The 18361-nt window shown below is 39.4% G+C and overlaps 1 protein-coding gene and 1 long non-coding RNA gene across 11 annotated transcripts in view; both read left to right on the top strand.

The window, feature by feature from the left end:
- Positions 1-442: 442 nt before the first annotated feature.
- The window catches only part of DCAF6 (DDB1 and CUL4 associated factor 6), a 166614-nt gene continuing 148695 nt past the window's right edge, over positions 443-18361 (top strand). For 5 of the 10 annotated variants that reach the window (XM_082437411.1, XM_082437418.1, XM_082437417.1 and 2 more), the window contains exon 1: positions 445-830. In XM_082437411.1, the coding sequence (XP_082293537.1) occupies positions 734-830 (97 nt within the window). In that variant the 5' untranslated portion in view covers positions 445-733. Of the gene's footprint in view, positions 831-18361 lie in introns of all 10 variants that reach the window. The other 5 variants (XM_082437419.1, XM_082437413.1, XM_082437410.1 and 2 more) reach the window with 2 other exon arrangements.
- Positions 6134-14250, top strand: LOC309649550. The gene is made up of 2 exons (XR_014257198.1): positions 6134-13293; positions 13621-14250. It is a non-coding gene; the product is annotated as an uncharacterized lncRNA (long non-coding RNA).

Genomic DNA, 18361 nt, shown 5'->3' with positions numbered 1-18361 from the left:
TGATTGGCCCGCCCCGGGGCGTGGGCGGGGTCCAGACCAAACCTACAATTTCTTCTTCCTGGCCCGGAGGCCATGTTGGAGAAGGGAAAGTGAAGTTGCACCGGCGCTAATCCCCTTTCACTTTGGTTAAGGAGGCCCCTAGATAAAATGGGCTTTTCGGGCCTTCCTGACCCGATTAAAGATGACGCCGCACAACTCTGTTGCTTCCTTTGGAATGAGACTCGTGAGCGCGAGACTTCCGATTTCAGCTTCTTCCGTTTCTATTCCTCATTTATCCAGAGTATTAAGGATTTGACTAGAGTGGTCTGAACCCACTTTTCTAGGGTAAGGGCAGCCCTGGCACACACCGGCCTCAGTCTCCAGGGTGGTCGTCATCTCGCGAGAAAGGCTTGAAAGGGAGGGTGTCCAGAACGAGGAGAGGGAGGAGTCGAGGCCGCCTCCGCCTCCTCCACCTCCCCCTGTAGGAGGGGGTGCCGAGGGAGGGGACAGTTGCTGATCTCTGGATGTTCTGGGTAGTCTTGAGAAGGAGAGTATGAGGCGAGCTCAGGCCCGGGTGCGGCCGGGCTTCGGGGGCGAAGGCGCTGCCGCTGACACCGCCATCTAACTCGCTGCTACTGCGAGGCCCGGCGCGCGGATGGTGCCGGTGCGGCTCGGGTGTTGATCCGCGTGTCCCCTCCCCCTCTTCCCCTCCCCCACGCGGTGGTCTCCTCTCCTCCCCCGGCCCGGCGGAGCCATGTCTCGGGGTGGCTGCTGCCCACACCTGTTGTGGGACGTGAGGAAAAGATCCCTCGGGCTGGAGGACCCGTCCCGGCTGCGGAGCCGCTACCTAGGTGAGCGGGGGCCCTGGGGCGGAGGCGCTGAGGTCGCCGCCCAGAGGTGGGGGAGGGGGCCACGCCGCTGGGGCTCTTGGAGGTGGGACAGCGCCTGGGCAGGGAAGCCCCAGAGACGCCGAGGTGCTGGGTGGACCTCGGCGGACGGACCCCGTGCCCGTTTCCTCCCATGGCTAAGTCCCCCTTTCATGGTGCCAGCCGCCGCCCTTACTGGGTTTTCCTTCGGGGGGCCGGACAGGGGGCAGACGGTACTGGCCGGGAAAGGTGTTGGGGTCGCTTCTGGAGTGGGACTCGGGAGAAGACTTGTCGAACCTCCCCGAGCTGCCGCGTTTAGAGCAGAAGTTGGTGCTTTTGCTCTTCTCCACCGCTCTCCTCGCTCAGCCGAAGGACCTAAGTTTGTGTTGACCGCCCCTCCCCTAAAGTCTCGGGAGGGCTTAGGTGTCCGTGGCGACGCGTTGACCTCCCTCAGGGACTCCACGCTCCAAACAGACTCGGTGTAAACTCTTGTGCGGCTCGGAGCCAAAACCTGAAAGTGATAGCTGAGCTCTCCCCACCCCCGCGCGCTTTCCCAGTTGGACTCTGCTGTTCGGTCGCTTCGACCGCTTTAAGGAGGTGTAGGGTTTCACGTTCCCATTCCCACCCCTGTGAAACACACTTGGCATTTACTGTTACTTAGTTAAGCTTTCTAAAAACAACCTTCGATACTTGGGGGAACGGTAGTCCAGTTTTTTTCGTTTTGCGTAAAGCGGATTTGTGAGGATTCTGGGTCACGCCTGAGCTAAAAGTGGACGGATTTAGTAGGGGTCTTTTTTCTTCCTTCCTCTGCAATCTTTTCATTACTCTTTCTTCTTTTTCTTTTCTTTTTTTTAAATTTGAAGATAAGACAACATCACTAAAAATTTTTTCTTTGCAATTTTGTTACTTTTTGCTAGGTATTTGTTGATGTCATTTGGTTTTGACTTAAAATCAATAAAAGAAAATGAAATTTCGCTACACCTAACAGTTCCGGTTTGTGAGTTATTTGAGAGAAGTTAGCAGGCGTTTTTACCCCTTGCTTATGTTTTTTAGTGTCTCAAGTGACATGAATACATTCTCCTTGTAAAAACTTAATAAGAATGAAGCACAAATCCTTGTGATTTCTCCCATTCCAGTTTCACACACACATTCTTTGAGAGGTAACAATGTTCTCTGTTTCTTGTATATTCTTCCAGACCTTTTTCTTTGAATTCTTACAAGCACATGTGTATATGTAGAAATGCTGTAGGAGTGTGTGTGACCTGAATATATGGTGTCATACTGTAAACACTGTTTTGCAACTTGCTTTTTTTTTTACATTACATCTTGGAGATCTTTGCATGGCAGTAAAAATAGATCTATACAGTCTTTTAAACTGTTGCAGAGTATTTAACGGTTTGAAGGTGTCATCGTCGACTCAACCTTTCTTTATTTTTTTGGACGTTTGCTGTTACTAACAGCACTACAGTGAACCTCCTTGCACATGCTTTTTGTGCATTTGTTCTAGGATAAGTACCTGGGGTGGTGATTAATCATTTTAAAATTTAATATCAGTAGAGAGCTTTTTAAAACCATTAACCTAAAAGATGTGCAGTATTTCTTTTAATACTTACTTGCTGAGAAAGAACTTAATTTTAGCTTAAAAAAAACTTGTGTTCTACACCAATGAATTTATATGTGGTCCTTTATCTCTATTAGTTGGAGCATTTAAATAAGTAGTACTTATATGTAGGTTTATGTATTAATGTTTTCTACTGGTTCAGTTACTTCAGCTGTATCTATGATAGAGTCAATTAAAATATAAAACCATACATTATCTTTTTCCCTTCCTCTTCTAGCTCCATAATGGGAGTGCAGCTCGTGTGTTGGGTGGAGGAGAATTGAAGAGTAAGAGTCCACTGTCTTCAGTAGAAAATCGAAATTACAGATTTTCAAATATATGTATATTCATGCAGGAAATTCCATATCTTACATAATATTTTAAATGTGGTAGTAATATATACTTTATAATTAGCACATCCTTTAAAAGTGGTTTTTTTAAATATTCAAAAATAGCTTGAAGAGTAATTTCTTAGCCTTAGGAGACTTTCTTTACACCTTTAGTTTATCCATCTCTTCCACACTCCAGTGCTAATCTTGGCTTAGCAGGAAACAGCAAAATCCACGTTGGTATTGCCTGAATTAATGAGATTTTTAAAAAATGATATTTTGAAGTACTCTTATAAAGTCTTCTTTTTAAAAAGTCCAAGTGTTTTAAAAAGTAAATAGATTTTTTTTGGTGGGGGACTTCAATATTTAAACATTTTGATTGTTTATAGTATTGTAGGTTAGATATTTTTCTAATTTATCTCCATTATTTGTATTTCTAATAATGAATTACTTCTAAATAACAGTAAAATTGGGATAGAAGCAATTGACAGATTTTTCTTGTAACATGTGCATTTCAAATTAACCATAGCATGTGCCTTTTCAATAGTAGTATTCATGTTTTACAGGTGATTTTATTTAAATTTGGTTAATTTTCTCTTTTCCTCCCATCAAAAAAAAATTGCAGTTCACAAAACATCCTTTCATATTGTGAGAATAAAGGTAATTTGTCATGTGTTATTTAGAAGAAGATGCATATGTTTACTTATAGCCCACAAATTCACAAGATTCACCTGAACCAATGAAGTGTTTTGTCTAGCATGGATTCAGAGGCTAGGCCAGGGATTGTAATCTTTGTGAGCCCCATCTAAATTTCAATGGAGGATTTATTTTTTTAAAGAGCAATTGTCAAAGTCCAGAGTCAGAGACACCTTTAGGTCTAAATGTATCTTAAGATACCGTATACTAGTTATAGAGTAGTGCTTTTGGAACTCAATGATTGTTATAATAATTTATTAGCCATACATATTTCATTACAGTTTTATAGAGATAAACATTACTTATAAAAGAAGCTATCATCTGTACATTTCTTCTTTCTCTTCCTATTTCTCTCATTTTAGACAGGCTTGCCTACAATTTGAATTTACACTTTCTAACCCTTCTAAATTAAAAGACAGTAATTGACTAACAAAAAGCAATTTAAGGGAAATTTTCAAGGGAGTTGTTTGCCCTAATGTATTATATGTTTAATACAAAGTGTTTAAATTATGATGAGGCAGTGTTTTGGTCAACTTGGGATGCTGTAACAAAACACCATAAACTGGGTGGCTTTTGAACAACATAAATTTATTTTTCAAAGTTTTGGAGGCTGGAAGCTTGAGATAAGAGTGCTCACGTGGTCAGGTTCTGAGTCTGGTGAGGGCGTGCTCCCTGGTTCATAGCCATCTTTTCACCATGACCTCACAAGGCAGAAGTGAGCTAATTCTCTGGGATCTTTTTTATAAGGGCACTAATCCAAGCCTAATCGCCTCCCAAAGATTCCCACCTCCTAATTAGTATTTCAGCAGAGGAATTGGTCCGGGTGGGGTGATGGGGGGACGTGAACATTCAGACTATAGCGCTAAGCCAGTGACAGCCTTATAGTGGAGATTGAAATCTTCTTTCGTTCAGGCGATTAGGAAGTCTATGTCCTTTGAACATCATTAGGGTCAGTATGTATTGAAATGGATAATTTTGCATTTAGATTAGTCTTTAGCGTATCTTGAATACATCTATATTCAGACTTACCAAGTTCTTCATAAAGTGTTGCCGGGTTAAAACATATTTTATGAGGGTCAGAAAATTCTGAGTTTTGCCTCCTTGTTAACTACTGGGGAAAAGTTAGTGAAGTATTTGTATTTTGTTTCTTTAGTCTTAACATTTCAATGAAAGCTGAAAAAGGTCTCATTTTAATAGTTAATAATGACTATTAACTATTAAAATATTAGTTGTGTCGCACGGGCTTAGTTGCCCCGGGGCATGTGGGATCTTCCCGGACTAGGGCTTGAACCTGTGACCCCTGCACTGGTAGGTGGATTCTTAACCACTGTGCCACCAGGGAAGCCCTACTCATTAGTTCTTATAAAATTTTTTTTTGCAGGCTTTTTTGGATTTTATGTAGATGATTATGTCACTGCATATTAAGATTCTTCCTGGGATTTCCCTGGCGGTACAGTGATTAGGACTTGGTGCTCTCACTGCCCAGAGGGACCAGGTTCAATCCCTGGTTGGGGAACTAAGATCCCACAAGGAGCATGGTGTGACCAAAAAAAAAAAAACCAAAAAAACAAAATTTCTTCCTTTTTTACCTATGTTATTTTTTTCTTCCGTTTTCAATATTCTTGCTTAATTACATTGACCAGGACTCCAGTAGCATCTTGAAAGGAAGTAGTAAGAGTGGACATTGTTGCCTTATTCCTCATCCTGGAAAGCATTCAGTCTTTAACTATTAAATACGTTGTTGACTGTAGGTTTTTGTAGATACCCATTGAAGAAATCCCCTTCTACTCTTAAATTGCTGAGAGTGTTTATCATGACTAGCTGTTGAATTTTGTCAGGGTTTGTTCTGCGTCTGTTGAGTTGATTATATGATTTCTGTTTCATAGATTATGTTAACATATTGATTGATTTTTGAATGTTGAACCAACATTCAATTCCTGGGCCAAATCCTACTTGGTTATGATAAATTGTCCTTTATATATTGCTGGCTTCACTTTTGGTAAGAATTTTGTGTTTTTGTTCTTTAAGGATATTAGCTCACAGTTGTTATATTTTTGCCTGTTTTTGGTATCAGGATAATGCTGGCCTCATAAATGTGTTGGAAGTGTTCTTCTCTTTTTCTGAAGAGTTTGTGTAGACTTGAAATTACCTTTTCCTTAAATGTTTGATAGATTTCATCATTGAAGCCATCTGAGCTTGGAGTTTTCTTTGTGGGAAGGTTTTGTTTTGTTTGGTACTTTAACTTTTAATTTAGAGATAACTGTAGATGCATGTGCAGTTGTTAGAAATAATACAAAGAGATCTCATATACTCTTAATTTCCCAATGGTAATATCTTGTACAACTATATTAATATATCACAATCAGGAAATTGACATAGATAGATCTATGAATCTTATTCAGATTTCCCCAGTTTTACATGCACTTTTGCATGTGTGTGTATTTAGTTCCATGCAATTTTAGCACTGATTTTAATTAATTTAATTTTTAAAAAAATTTTTATTTTATTATTATTTTTTTAATACATCTTTATGGGAGTATAATTGCTTCACAATGCTGTGTTAATTTCTGTTGTACAACAGAGTGAATTAGCCATATGCATGCATATATCCCCATATCCCCTCCCTCTTGAGCCTCCCTCCCATCCTCCCAATCCCACCCCTCTAGGTCTTTGCAAAGCACGGAGCTAATCTCCCTTTGCTATCCTGCTGCTTCCCACTAGCTATCTGTTTTACATTTGGTAGTGTATATGCCTCGATGCTACTCTCACTTCACCCCAGCTTCCCCCTCCCCTGCCGTGTCCTCAAGTCCATTCTCTATGTCTGTGTCTTTATTTCTGCCCTGCCACTAGGTTCATCAGTACCATTTTTTTTTTTTTTTTAGATTCCACATATATGTGTCAGCATATGGTATTTGTTTTTCTCTTTCTGACTTCACTCTGTATGACAGACTCTAGGTCTATCCACCTCACTACAAATAACTCAATTTTGTTCCTTTTATGGCTGAGTAATATTCCATTGTAAATATGTGCCACATCTTCTTTATTCATTCATCTGTCAATGGACATTTAGGTTGCTTCCATGTCCTGACTGTTGTAAATAGTGCTGCAGTGAATATTGTGGTACATGACTCTTTTTGAATTATGGTTTTCTCAGGGTATATGCCAAGTAGTGGGATTGCTTTCTATTTTTAGTGTTTTAAGGAACCTCCATACTGTTCTCCATAGTGGTGTATCAATTTACATTCCCACCAACAGTGGAGGAGGGTGCCCTTTTCACCACATCCTTTAAAGCATTTATTGTTTCTAGATTTTTTGATAATGGCCATTCTGACCGGTGTGATGTGATACCTCATTGTAGTTTTGATTTGCATTTCTCTAATAATTTTAATAAATTAATGTTAATTAATGTTAATAGATTAAAGTGGTTACCACCATATTTAAGGTACAGAACAGTTTCATCACAATAGTCCTTTGTGATCCCATTTTTAGCCACAGCTACATCCTTCCCTCCCAACGGCTAACCCCTGGTAACTACTAATCTGTTTTCCCTTTCTATAATTTTGTCATTTCAAGAATGTTACATAAATAACATATATGTAATGTTATAAATAACAGCATGTAAACTTTTGAGATTGGCTTTTTTCACTCTGCATAATTCCCTTAAGATTCATCCAGGTTGTGTGTACAGTAGTTTATTTCTTTCTATTGTTGATTAGTATTTCATGATAGGAATATATAACTAATCGTTCATTTGTTGAAGATATTTGTATTGTTTCCAGTTTTTTTTTTTAAACTGTATTTAATTTTTTTTTTTTAAAGTTGCTTTCTTAATTTTTATTTATTTATTTATTTATTTTTGGCTGTGTTGGGTCTTCGTTTCTGTGCGAGGGCTTTCTCCAGTTGTGGCAAGCGGGGGCCACTCTTCATCGTGGTGCGCGGGCCTCTCACTATCGCGGCCTCTCTTGTTGCGGAGCACAGGCTCCATATGCGCAGGCTCAGTAGTTGTGGCTCACGGGCCTAGTTGCTCCGCGGCATGTGGGATCTTCCCAGACCAGGGCTCGAACCCGTGTCCCCTGCATTGGCAGGCAGATTCTCAACCACTGCGCCACCAGGGAAGCCCTGTTTCCAGTTTTTGACTATTAAATAGAGAGCTGTTACGAACATCCATATACAGGTTTTTGTATGAACGTAAATTTTCATCTCTGGGATAAATGTCCAAGAATTGTAGTTACTGCACTATATGATAAGCACATTGTTTACTTTTGTAAGAAACTGCCATACCTTTTTCCAGTATGGCTGAACCGTTTTATGTTCCCATCAGCCACGTATGAGTAATCCAGTTTCTCTGCATCATCAGCAGCATTTAGTGTTGCCACTGTTTTTTATTTTAGTAATTCTAATAAGTGTGTAATGGTAACTCGTGGTTTAAATTTATAATTTCCCTAATGGTTAATTTTGAGCATCTTTTTATGTGCTTTTGGTTTTTTTTAAACTATCTTTATATTTTCTTATTCTTTTTTTTAATTGAAGTGTTGTATTTAATTGAAGTATTTTAAATTGAAGTATCAATTTTTAATTGAAGTACTTAATTTAGTTCCAGGTGCTCAACATAGTGATTCGATATTTATGTACACTACAAAATAATCACCACGATCAGTATAGTTACTATCTGTCACCATACAAAGTTATTACAATATTATTGACTGTATGCTGTACATTTCATTGATGTGATTCATTTATTTTGTAATTGGAAGTTTGTACCTCTTAATCTCCTTCAACTATTCCCCCCAACCACCTCCCTTTAGGCAACCACCTGTTTGTTCTCTGTATCTATGAGTCTGTTTCTGTTCTGTTACGTTTGTTCATTTGTTTTGTTTGTTCTCTGTATCTATGAGTCTGTTTCTGTTCTGTTACGTTTGTTCATTTGTTTTGTTTTGTTTTTAAGATTTCACATGTAAGTGAAATCATGTGATATTTTTGTTTCTCTCTCTGACTTACTTCACTTAACATAATATCCTCCGGGTCCATCCACGTTGTCGTAAATGGCAAAATTTCATCCTTTTCATGGCTGAGTAGTATTCCATTGCATATATATGCACCACATCTTTTTTATCCATTCATCTGTTGATGGACAGTTAGGTTGCTTCCACATCTTGGCTACTGTAAATAATGCTACAGTGAACATAGGGGTGCATATATTGTTTCGAATTAATGCTTTTGTTTTCTTCTGGAAATTACCTAGAAGTGGAATCACTGGATAGTATGGTAGTTCTCTTTTTAGTTTTTTGAGGAACCTCCATACTGTTTTCCATAGGGACTGTACCAATTTGCATTCCCACCAACAGTGCATGAGGGTTTCCTTTCCTTCACATCCTCTCCCACACTTGTTATTTGTTGTTTTTTGATAATAGCCTTTCTGACAGGTGTGAGGTGATATCTCATTGTGGTTTTGATTTACATTTCCATGATGTTTACTGATGTTGAGCATTTTTTCATGTGCGCATTGACCATCTGCATGTCTTCCTTGTAAAAATGTCTGTTCAGGTCTTCTGCCCATTTTATAATTGGGTTTTTAATTAATTAATTAATTAATTAATTAATTAATTGGCTGCATCGGGCCTTCGTTGCTCTGCGCGGGCTTTCTCTAGTTGCGGCGAGCGGGGGCTACTCTTCATTGCGGCGTGTGGGCTTCTCATTGCAGTGGCTTCTCGTTGCGGATCATGGGCTCCAGGCACGTGGGCTTCAGCAGTTGTGGCACGCAGGCTCAGTAGTTGTGGCTTGTGGGCTCTAGAGCAAAGGCTCAGTAGCTGTGGCACACGGACCTAGCTGCTCCGCAGCATGTGGGATCTTCCCAGACCAGGGATCGAACCCATGTCCCCCGCACTGGCAGGTGGATTCTTAACCACTGCGCCACAAGGGAAGTCCCTCGGGTTTTGTTTTGATATTACATCGTATGAGTTTTTGGTGTAGTTTGGATATTAACCCCTTATGAAATATATTGTTTGCAAAAATCTTTTAACATTCAATTGGTGGTCTATTAGTCTTGTAGATAGTTTCCTTTACTGTGCAGAAAGCTTTTTAGATTGATGTACTCCCATTTGTTTATTTTTGCTTTTGTTTCCCTTGCTGAGGAGACAAATAAAAAAAATACTACTTAGACTGAGGTCAAAGAGCATACTGCCTATATTTTCTTCTAGAAGTTTTATGGTTTCAGGTCTCACATTTAAGTCTTTAATTCATTTTGAATTTTTGTGTATGATGTGAGAAAGTTTGTTCAGTTTGATACTTTTGCATGTAGCTGTCCAGTTTTCCCAACACCATTTATTGAAGAGGCTATCTTTCCCTTCATTCTGTATTCTTGCCTCCTTTGTCGTAGATTGATTGACCATGTACGTGTGGGTTCATTTCTATGTTTTCTATTTTGTTCCATTGATCTGTGTGTCTGTTTTTGTGCCAGTACCATACTGTTTATTTGCTTTAGCTTGTAGTATAGTTTGAAATCAAGGAGTGTGATACCTCCAGCTTTGTTCTTACTAAAGATTGTTTTGGTTATTTGGGGTATTTTGTGTTTCCATAGAAATTTTAGAATTATCTATTCTAGTTCTATGAAAAATGCCATTGGTATTTTGATAGGAATTGCATTGAATCTATAGCTTGCCTTGGGTAGTGTAAACATTTTAACAATATTAATTCTTCCAATCCACAAACTCAGTATATCTTTCCAATTGTGTCATCTTCAATTTCTTTTATCAGTGTTTTATAGTTTTCTGAGTCTTATACCTCCTTGGTTAGATTTATTCCTAAGTGTTTTATTCGTTTTGATGCAATTGTTAATGGGATTTTTTGCTTAATTTCTCCTTCTGGTAGTTTATTGTTACTGCATAGAAACAAAATATTTCTATATATTAATTTTGTATCTGTAACTGTATTGAATTCATTCATTCTAATAGTTTTTTGGTGGTATCTTTAGGACTTTCCATATGTAGTATCAGGTCATCTGCAAACAGTGACAGTTTTACTTCTTCCTTTCCAATTTGGATTCCTTTTATTTCTTTTTCTTGTCTGATTGCTGTGTCTGGGACGTCCAGTACTATGTTGAATAAAAGTGCCAAGAGTGGGCATCCTTGTCTCATTCCTGATTTTAGGGAAAATGCTTTCAGCTTTTCACTGTTGAGTGTGATGTTAGCTGTGGACTTGTCAGTAAAGTGGGCCTTTATTATGTGGAGGTGTGTTCTCTTTATACCTACTTTGTTGAGGATTTTTATCATAAATGAATATTGAATTTTGTCAGAAGCCTTTTCTGCATCTATGGAGATGATCACATGATCATATGATTTTTATTCTTCAATTTGTTAATGTGGTTTATCACACTGATTGATTTGCAGATATTGAATCATCCTTGCATTCTTGGGATAAATCCCATTTGAATATGGTGTATGATCCATATAATGTATTGTTGAATTTGATTTGCTAGTATTTTGTTGAGGATTTTTGCATATGTGTTCATCAGTGATATTCACCTGTAATTTCCTTTTTTGTGTGTTTTTTTTTTTTTATTTTATGGTATCAGGGTGCTGCTGGCTTTATAGAATGAGTGCAGAAGTCCTTCCTCTAGTTTTTTTGAATAGTTTGAGGATAGGTATTAACTCTTCTTTAAATGGTAGAATTTACCTGTGAGACTGTCTGGTCCTGGAGTTTTGCTTATTCTTAGTTTTTTGGTTATTGACTCAATTTCATTACTGGTAATTGGTCTGTTCAAGTTTTCTATTTCTTCCTGATTCAGTCTTGGGAGATTGTACATTTCTAGGAATTTGTCAGTTTTTTTGGGGTTGTCCATTTTATTGGTGCATAGTTTTTCATAGTAATTTCTTATGATCCTTTGTATTTCTCCTTTTTCATTTCTGATTTTATTGATTTGGGCCCTCTCTTTGTTTCTTGATGTGTGTAGCTAGAGGTTTATCAATTTGGTCTATCTTTTCAAAGAACCAGCTCTTAGTTTCATTGGTCTTTTCTATTGATCTTTTAGTTTTTATTTCACTTATTTTGCTGTATTTTATTTCTTTCCTTCTGCTAACTGTGGGTTTTGTTTGTTATTTTTCTAGTAGCTTTAGGTGCAAAGTTAGGTTGTTTGAGATTTTTCTTGTTTCCTGAGCTAGGCTTGTATTGCTCTAAACTTCTCTCTTAGAACTGCTTGTGCTAAGTCCCATAGATTTTGGATCAGTGTGTTTCCATTTTCATTTGTTTCCAGGTATTTTTGGATTTTCTCTTTGATTTCATCAGTGATCCATTGGTTGTTTAGTAGCATGTTGTTTAGCCTCCATGTGTTTTTTGTGTCTGCAGTTTCTCTCTTTATAGTTGATTTCTAGGCTCATAGCGTTATGGTCAGAAAAGATGTTTGGTATGATTTCAGTCTTAAGAAGATTTATTGAGACTTGCTTTGTGGCCCAGCTTGTGCTCTATCCTTGAGATGTTCCATGTGTACTTGAGAAGAATGTGTATTCTGTTGCTTTTGAATGGAATGTTCTTTCTATATCTATTAAGTTCGTCTTATTTGATTTTTTTAAAATTTACTGAGGTAAGATACACAACATTTATCTTAACCATTTTGTAAAATATTTATTTATTTATGTATTTATTTATTTATTTGGCTGCATTGGGTCTTAGTTGCGGAATGCGGGATCTTTTGTTGTGGCGTGTGGGCTCTAGAGCGCGTGGACTCAGTAGTTGTGGTACGTGGGGATCTCTAGTTGTGGCATGTGGGCCCCATAGCATGTGGGCTCAGTAGTTGTGGCATGTGGGCCCTCTAGTTGTGGTGCACGGGTCTAGAGAGTGCAGGCTTAGTTGCCTCATGGTGTGTGGGATATTAGTCCTCCAACCAGGGATTGAACCTGTGTCCCCTGTATTGGGAGGCGGATTCTTAACCACTGGACCACTAGGGAAGTCCCTGATAGGTTGTTTAAGGTTAGTGTTTCCTTATTGATTTTCTGTCTGGATGATCTATCCATTGATGTAAGTGGAGTGTTAAAGTCCCCTAGTAGTATTATGTTACTGTCAATTTCTTTATGTTTGTTAATATTTGGTTTATGTGTTTATGTGCTCCTATGTTAGGTGCAAATATATTTACAATTGTTATGTCTTCTTTTTTTTGGCCGTGCCGTGCAGCTTGTGGAATAAGTACACTCCCCTCAGGTCACCAGAGTTGTATGACCTAGGGGTGCCCCCTGTGTGGGCTATGTGGGCCCTTTTGTTGTGGTGGGTCTGATTGCTGTGGCACTCTGGTACATGGGGCTGGCTCCCAGCCCACTTGGCTGTGGGGTCCTGCATAGTGCAGAGGCTTCCAGCTGCTTGTGGCTGGGGCCAGGTCCTGGTATGGCTGGCTGTGCAGTGCAGGAGTCCTGGGCTGATGCTGGCCAGCTGGCAGGTAAGGCCAGGTCCCAACGCAGCTGGTTGTTGGTGCTCGGAGGGGTCCTGCCATCTTTATATTTTCAGTGGCGTGTATTTTCATGTCTCTCACTGTTGTTTTTTCACTGTTGTTTTTTGAGACTTATTTATATAGTTTAGGTATTAGTCCTTTGTCAGATATGCAGTTTGCAAATATTTTCTCCCAGTGTGTAGTTTGTCTTTTTCTTCTTTTCATAGAGTCTCTTGCAGAGCAAAGGTTTTTAACTTTGGAGAGGTCCAATTTATCAGTTTTTTTCTTTTATGGATTATGCTTTTGGTCTGATGTCTAAACACTCTTAACTTAACCCTAGGTCCTGGAGATTACCTCCTGTGTTTTTTCCCTGAAGTTTTATAGTCTTATATTTTTACGTTTAAGTTCAGGGTCCATTTTGTGTTAATTTTTTTTTTTTTTAAACTTTTGGATTTTATTTAATTTATTTATTTATTTATGGCTGTGTTGGGTCTTCGTTTCTGTGTGAGGGCTTTCTCTAGTTGCGGCAAGCAGGGGCCACTCTTCATCGCGATGCGCAGGCCTCTCACTATCGCGGCCTCTCTTGTTGCAGAGTACAGGCTCCAGACGCGCAGGCTCAGTAGTTGTGGCTCACGGGCCTAGTTGCTCCGTGGCATGTGGGATCTTCCCAGACCAGGGCTCGAACCTGTGTCCCCTGCATTGGCAGGCAGATTCTCAACCACTGCGCCACTAGGGAAGCCCCATTTTGTGTTAATTTTTGTATGAGGTATGTGATTTACCTTGAAGTTCATTTTTGTGCTTATGAATGTCCACTTGCCCTAGCACCATTTGTTTAAAAGTCTGTATTTTCTCCATTGAATTGCTTTTGCACCTTTATTAAAAATCAGTTGGGCACATTTTATGTGTATCTAATCAGTGTTCTCTATTCTCTTGCATTGATCTGTGTGTCTGTCCCTTTGTAAATACCATACTGTTTTGTTTACTGTAGCTATATAGTAAGTTTTTACATCAAGTTGAGTGACGTTTTCTCCCCTCAATAATTCTTTTTCAAAATTGTTTTAGCTCTTCTATGTCTTTTACCTTTTTGTATGAATTTTAGAGTAAGGTTGTCCTTATCTCCAAAATACCTTGCTGGGATTTTGATAGGAATTGCATTGGACTCACATATCAGTTTGGGAAGGACTGGCATCTTTACTATGTTGAGTCTTCTGATCCATAAACACAGTACATCACTCCAGTTATTTAGTTCTTTGGTTTCTTTCATCAGCATTTTATAATTATCAGGATGCATATCTTCAGCATATTTTGTTATATTTATGTCTAAATATTTAATTTTCTTCTGAGCAATTATTAATGTATTGTTTTTTTTTTTTAATAAACCTATTTATTTATTTATTTATTTTTGGCTGAGTTGGGTCTTTGTTGCTGTGTGCGGGCTTTCTCCAGTTGCAGCGAGCAGGGGGTACTCTGTTGTGGTGCGTGGGCTTCTCATTGCGGTGGCTTCTCTTGTTGCAGAGCACGGTCTCTAGGCATGTGGGCTTCAGTAATGTGGCTCGCGGGCTCTAGAGCGCAGGCTCAGTAGTTGTGGTGCGTGGGCTTAGTTGCTCTACGGCATGTGGGATCTTCCCAGACCAGGGCTCAAACCCATGTCCCTGCATTGGCAGGCGGATTCTTAACCACTGTGCCACCAGGGAAGCCCAAATGTATTGTGTTTATAAGTTCAACTTCTACCCATTCATTGTTAGTATGTAACAGTGTGATTTTTTTTGGGTGTTGATCTTATATCCTGTGATCTTGCAAAACTTACGTATTAATTCTCAGAGGTTTCTGGGTATATTCCAGGAGATTTTCTATGTGGAAAATCATGTCATCTTTCAATAGTGACTGTTTTATTTCTTCCTTTCCAAACTATGTCCCTTTTTTTTTTTCTTAACGTTATTCCAATGTCTAAAACTTCCAGGACTGTGTTTAATAATACTGGTGAGAGTGGACTTCCTTGTATTGTCCTGATTTTAAGTGGGAAGCATTCAGTCTTTCACCATGAAATGTGGTATATTTTAGGTCTTTTATTGGTGCTTATTACCAGATTGAGGAAGTTTCCCTCTGTTGCTAGTTTGCTGAAAATGTTAATCATGAATGAGTTCAATCAAAGAAGCAGAATTACTAGGAGATATACAGACATACACACAAAGATGTGTTACTGGTATTTGACTTTGTATAGTTGTGGGAACTCATTAAACTGTCTCTGTAAAGTTGTTTTCTTCATGTCTTTTGCTGGGGCTTGACATCCTCAGGACAGACAGTTGGGAAGGGATGATGGTAAATTGGGGATAGGAAGGACAAACCTGAACCCATGAAAACAAGATCTATGCCAGTTCTCACTGTCTTCAGTCTTATAGATGTAGGTGTTTTTTTAGGAGAAACTGGTACCCTTTGTCATGGACCTAAACACAAATTGGCCTAGTATTCCAAGAACCTAAAAGAGGATCTATGGGTAGGCAGGATGGTTATAGGCCTAGTTGCTCCCCATTCTAACGAGGTGAGCCAGACAAGTTACAATGTATATAAACAATATAAGCATCAATAAAAATCAGTATTGCTGTTGCTTTACTTCCACCCACCAATCTTGTGCAAATATGACTGGTAATTCAAGTAACATGAAACATACAGGGAAAAAATTCTGGGAAACATGGTTCGTTGTGAGTTGACACATTTCAAAGCCACCACACTTAACTGCTGCTTGTTGTTCATTGTAAGGCTCTTGGTAGGGATGGGAGGGGGATTCCTGTCCCTCCCTTAAGGATAGGCAGTTTATACTTTTTTCCTTTCCTGAAAGCAGTTGCCTTTGCCTGAAATGGACATGAGGGTTTCCTGCCTCTCTTAAAGCTAGTGGACCTTTGCTGAGGCTCTTTTTAACTAGGGCTTCCCCAGTGGCTTAAGACTTTTGCTTCCCATGAGAGAAGGGCCTGAAAAGTGACTGGAGTTTCCTTTTTAAGTCTTACCCAGACAGGGACTCTCTCAGGCTTCCTGTTGTTTTCAGTGTTTCTTATGAGTACTTGGGGGCGGCTCATGGAAAAGAGCTGGTGACTGAATGTAGATTCTCTCTGTGCCTAGGATCCTAGAGATTCTAAACTGTGTCTCTAGCCCACATTTGGCCTTTAAACATTCATTTGAGTTTTTACTGTTTTCTTCTTACACATTTTGATTGCAGTCACTTCTTTGTCCTGTTCTTTGTCAAAGGTAAAATAGTTCTGTGTTCTTTCTCTCCTCAGAGTTTGTTACACTTTAATTTTCAGTTCTTCTGGTTATCTGGCAAGATATCTTGGGAGCCAAAGAAGAAGATTATGTCAAGGAGACAGCATTTACCTATGACAGCTAATGCTATGAGGTTATGAAAAATGTGCCTTGAAAGAGACCATTGAATTTACTGATACTCCACGATTTCTGAGAATAAAACCAATGAATAGGAGGGGGCAAAACAGACTGTTCAGGAAAAGGAAGACCTGACAATGAGCTAGAGATGGCAGCGTTTGTAGTTGACTAGGAAGTTTGGCCTTAAAGAGAAGTTGCTCAAAGGGGCAGTAGAGTCAAGTAAAGTGAAAAGTTTTGTTAAAGTGCTGTTCCATCTCTGTTTCTCAGTATCAGTAGCCTTATTCTTTTCTCTTAACCAGTTGAAGTTACCCCAACTCCTTAATGAAGTCATTTTTTGAAAATCATTTTCTCTCGGGACTTCCCTGGTGGTCCAGTGGTTAGACTCCACACTCCCAGTGCAGGGGGCACGGATTTGATCCCTGGTCGGAGAACTAAGATCCCACGTGCTGCACGGTGTGGCCTAAAAACAAAAACAAACAAAAAAATCATTTTCTCTCTTTTCAGACAATATTAACTTAGAACAATCCCATGTGTACATAGGGAGAGAACGAATCTTAAGTGTCTATAGTAGATCAGTCACATCTATGAGTTTTGCATATGCTACTTAATTTATTCCAGACAGTAAGCCTGTAAAGTTGATGGTATTATTCCCATCAAATATAAAATTTTCGCAAATGTAAAACTAAGGCCCTGAGATGTTAAGTTTTGCCCAGTGTATGTGTAGTATGTTCCAAGTTAGATTTAAGCCTAACATTTCTTGTCCCAAGCATCTCAGTCTAATAACGGAGATAGGTACTTGAATAAATAAGTTATGAAGCTGTTTCATAAGTTACAGAGCCATTAAAAATGAGCAGTATGTCTATATTTATTGCCAGTGAAAGATGTTCACCTTGTATTATTGAGTGAAAACACGTTGAAGAACAGAATCAGTATTATGAGCCTGTTCATTTATTCACTGATTCAGGAATGTATATTGAGTGCCTGCTTTGTCTTAGGCACTGTTCTAGGCACTTAGGATACTTGAGTGAACAAAAGAGGGTTTTTTTTATGGAGCTTACAATCTATTAATATAGAATGGAATGTAAAAGAGATGGAATTAAATGGGGCAGCTTGGGCTGCAAGAAATACTTGGAGAGAAAGCCTCAGTGATAGGTAAATTCATCCATAACAAATGTGTAATTGTTGAGAGACAGTTCTCCATGTCTCTTTTGTATTTCTGCACATCTTGTGAGCAGAGGCACTGGCTGCTTTGTTCTGGACTCTCTTTTCAGGGAACAGTCTTGGGAGACACAATATCTCCCTGTGGAGCAGAGGGCAGATTTATTTATTGTCCAGAATAATAAAGATAATGTTTTCCTTTGGGACAGAGGTTAGGCAGATTTGCTTGATATAAGATTTGTGTTCCTTCAGTTCAGGGTTCCCCAGCTGTGATTCAAACCCATTGCATGTGCAGTATCCCCCCAGACCCCTCTGCATTGCCCTGTGGGAATTGGGGGACACGGGGAACCAATGTGAATCTGAAGCTCATTCTCCTTGGGGAGTAAAATCCTTTGCCTGTGACTCAGAAGTCCTGTGTCTTCTGCTAGCATCCATGAAATGGTGGCAGGTAACTTGTTAGCTTGCAAGTAGGCCAGACTCATCACAGTTCTTGATAATAGGCATGAGTTTATTTTTATTTTAATTTGAGAGGACTCAGTTTTTTTTTTCTTTAAACTTACAGTTCTTATTTTTATCCTAGCTTTCAGCTCCTATTTCTTGGTGTAGTGCATATAATTACCAGAAGGGTAGAGGAGGTTTATACTAGGTTGTTCTAGAAGCCCATTTTATGGAATGTGTGGGCAATACACTTTTTTAAAAAAATTAATTTATGTATTTATTTATTTTTGGCTGTGTTGGGTCTTCGTCACTGCACGCAGGCTTTTCTCTAGTTGTGGTGAGCGGGGGCTGCTCTTCGTTGTGGTGAGCGGGCTTCTCATTGCGGTGGTTTCTCTTGTTGCGGAGCACGGGCTCTAGGCACGTGGGTTTCAGTAGTTGTGGCACGCGGGCTTCAGTAGTTGTGGCTCACGGGCTCTAGAGCGCAGACTCAGTAGTTGTGGCACACGGGCTT

The sequence above is a fragment of the Balaenoptera physalus genome, assembly GCF_965194825.1.
Source record: "Balaenoptera physalus genome assembly, chromosome: 1".
Taxonomy (NCBI): domain Eukaryota; kingdom Metazoa; phylum Chordata; class Mammalia; order Artiodactyla; family Balaenopteridae; genus Balaenoptera; species Balaenoptera physalus.
The sequence above is the reverse complement of the archived record's forward strand: the minus strand, read 5'-3'. Positions and strand labels throughout refer to the sequence as shown.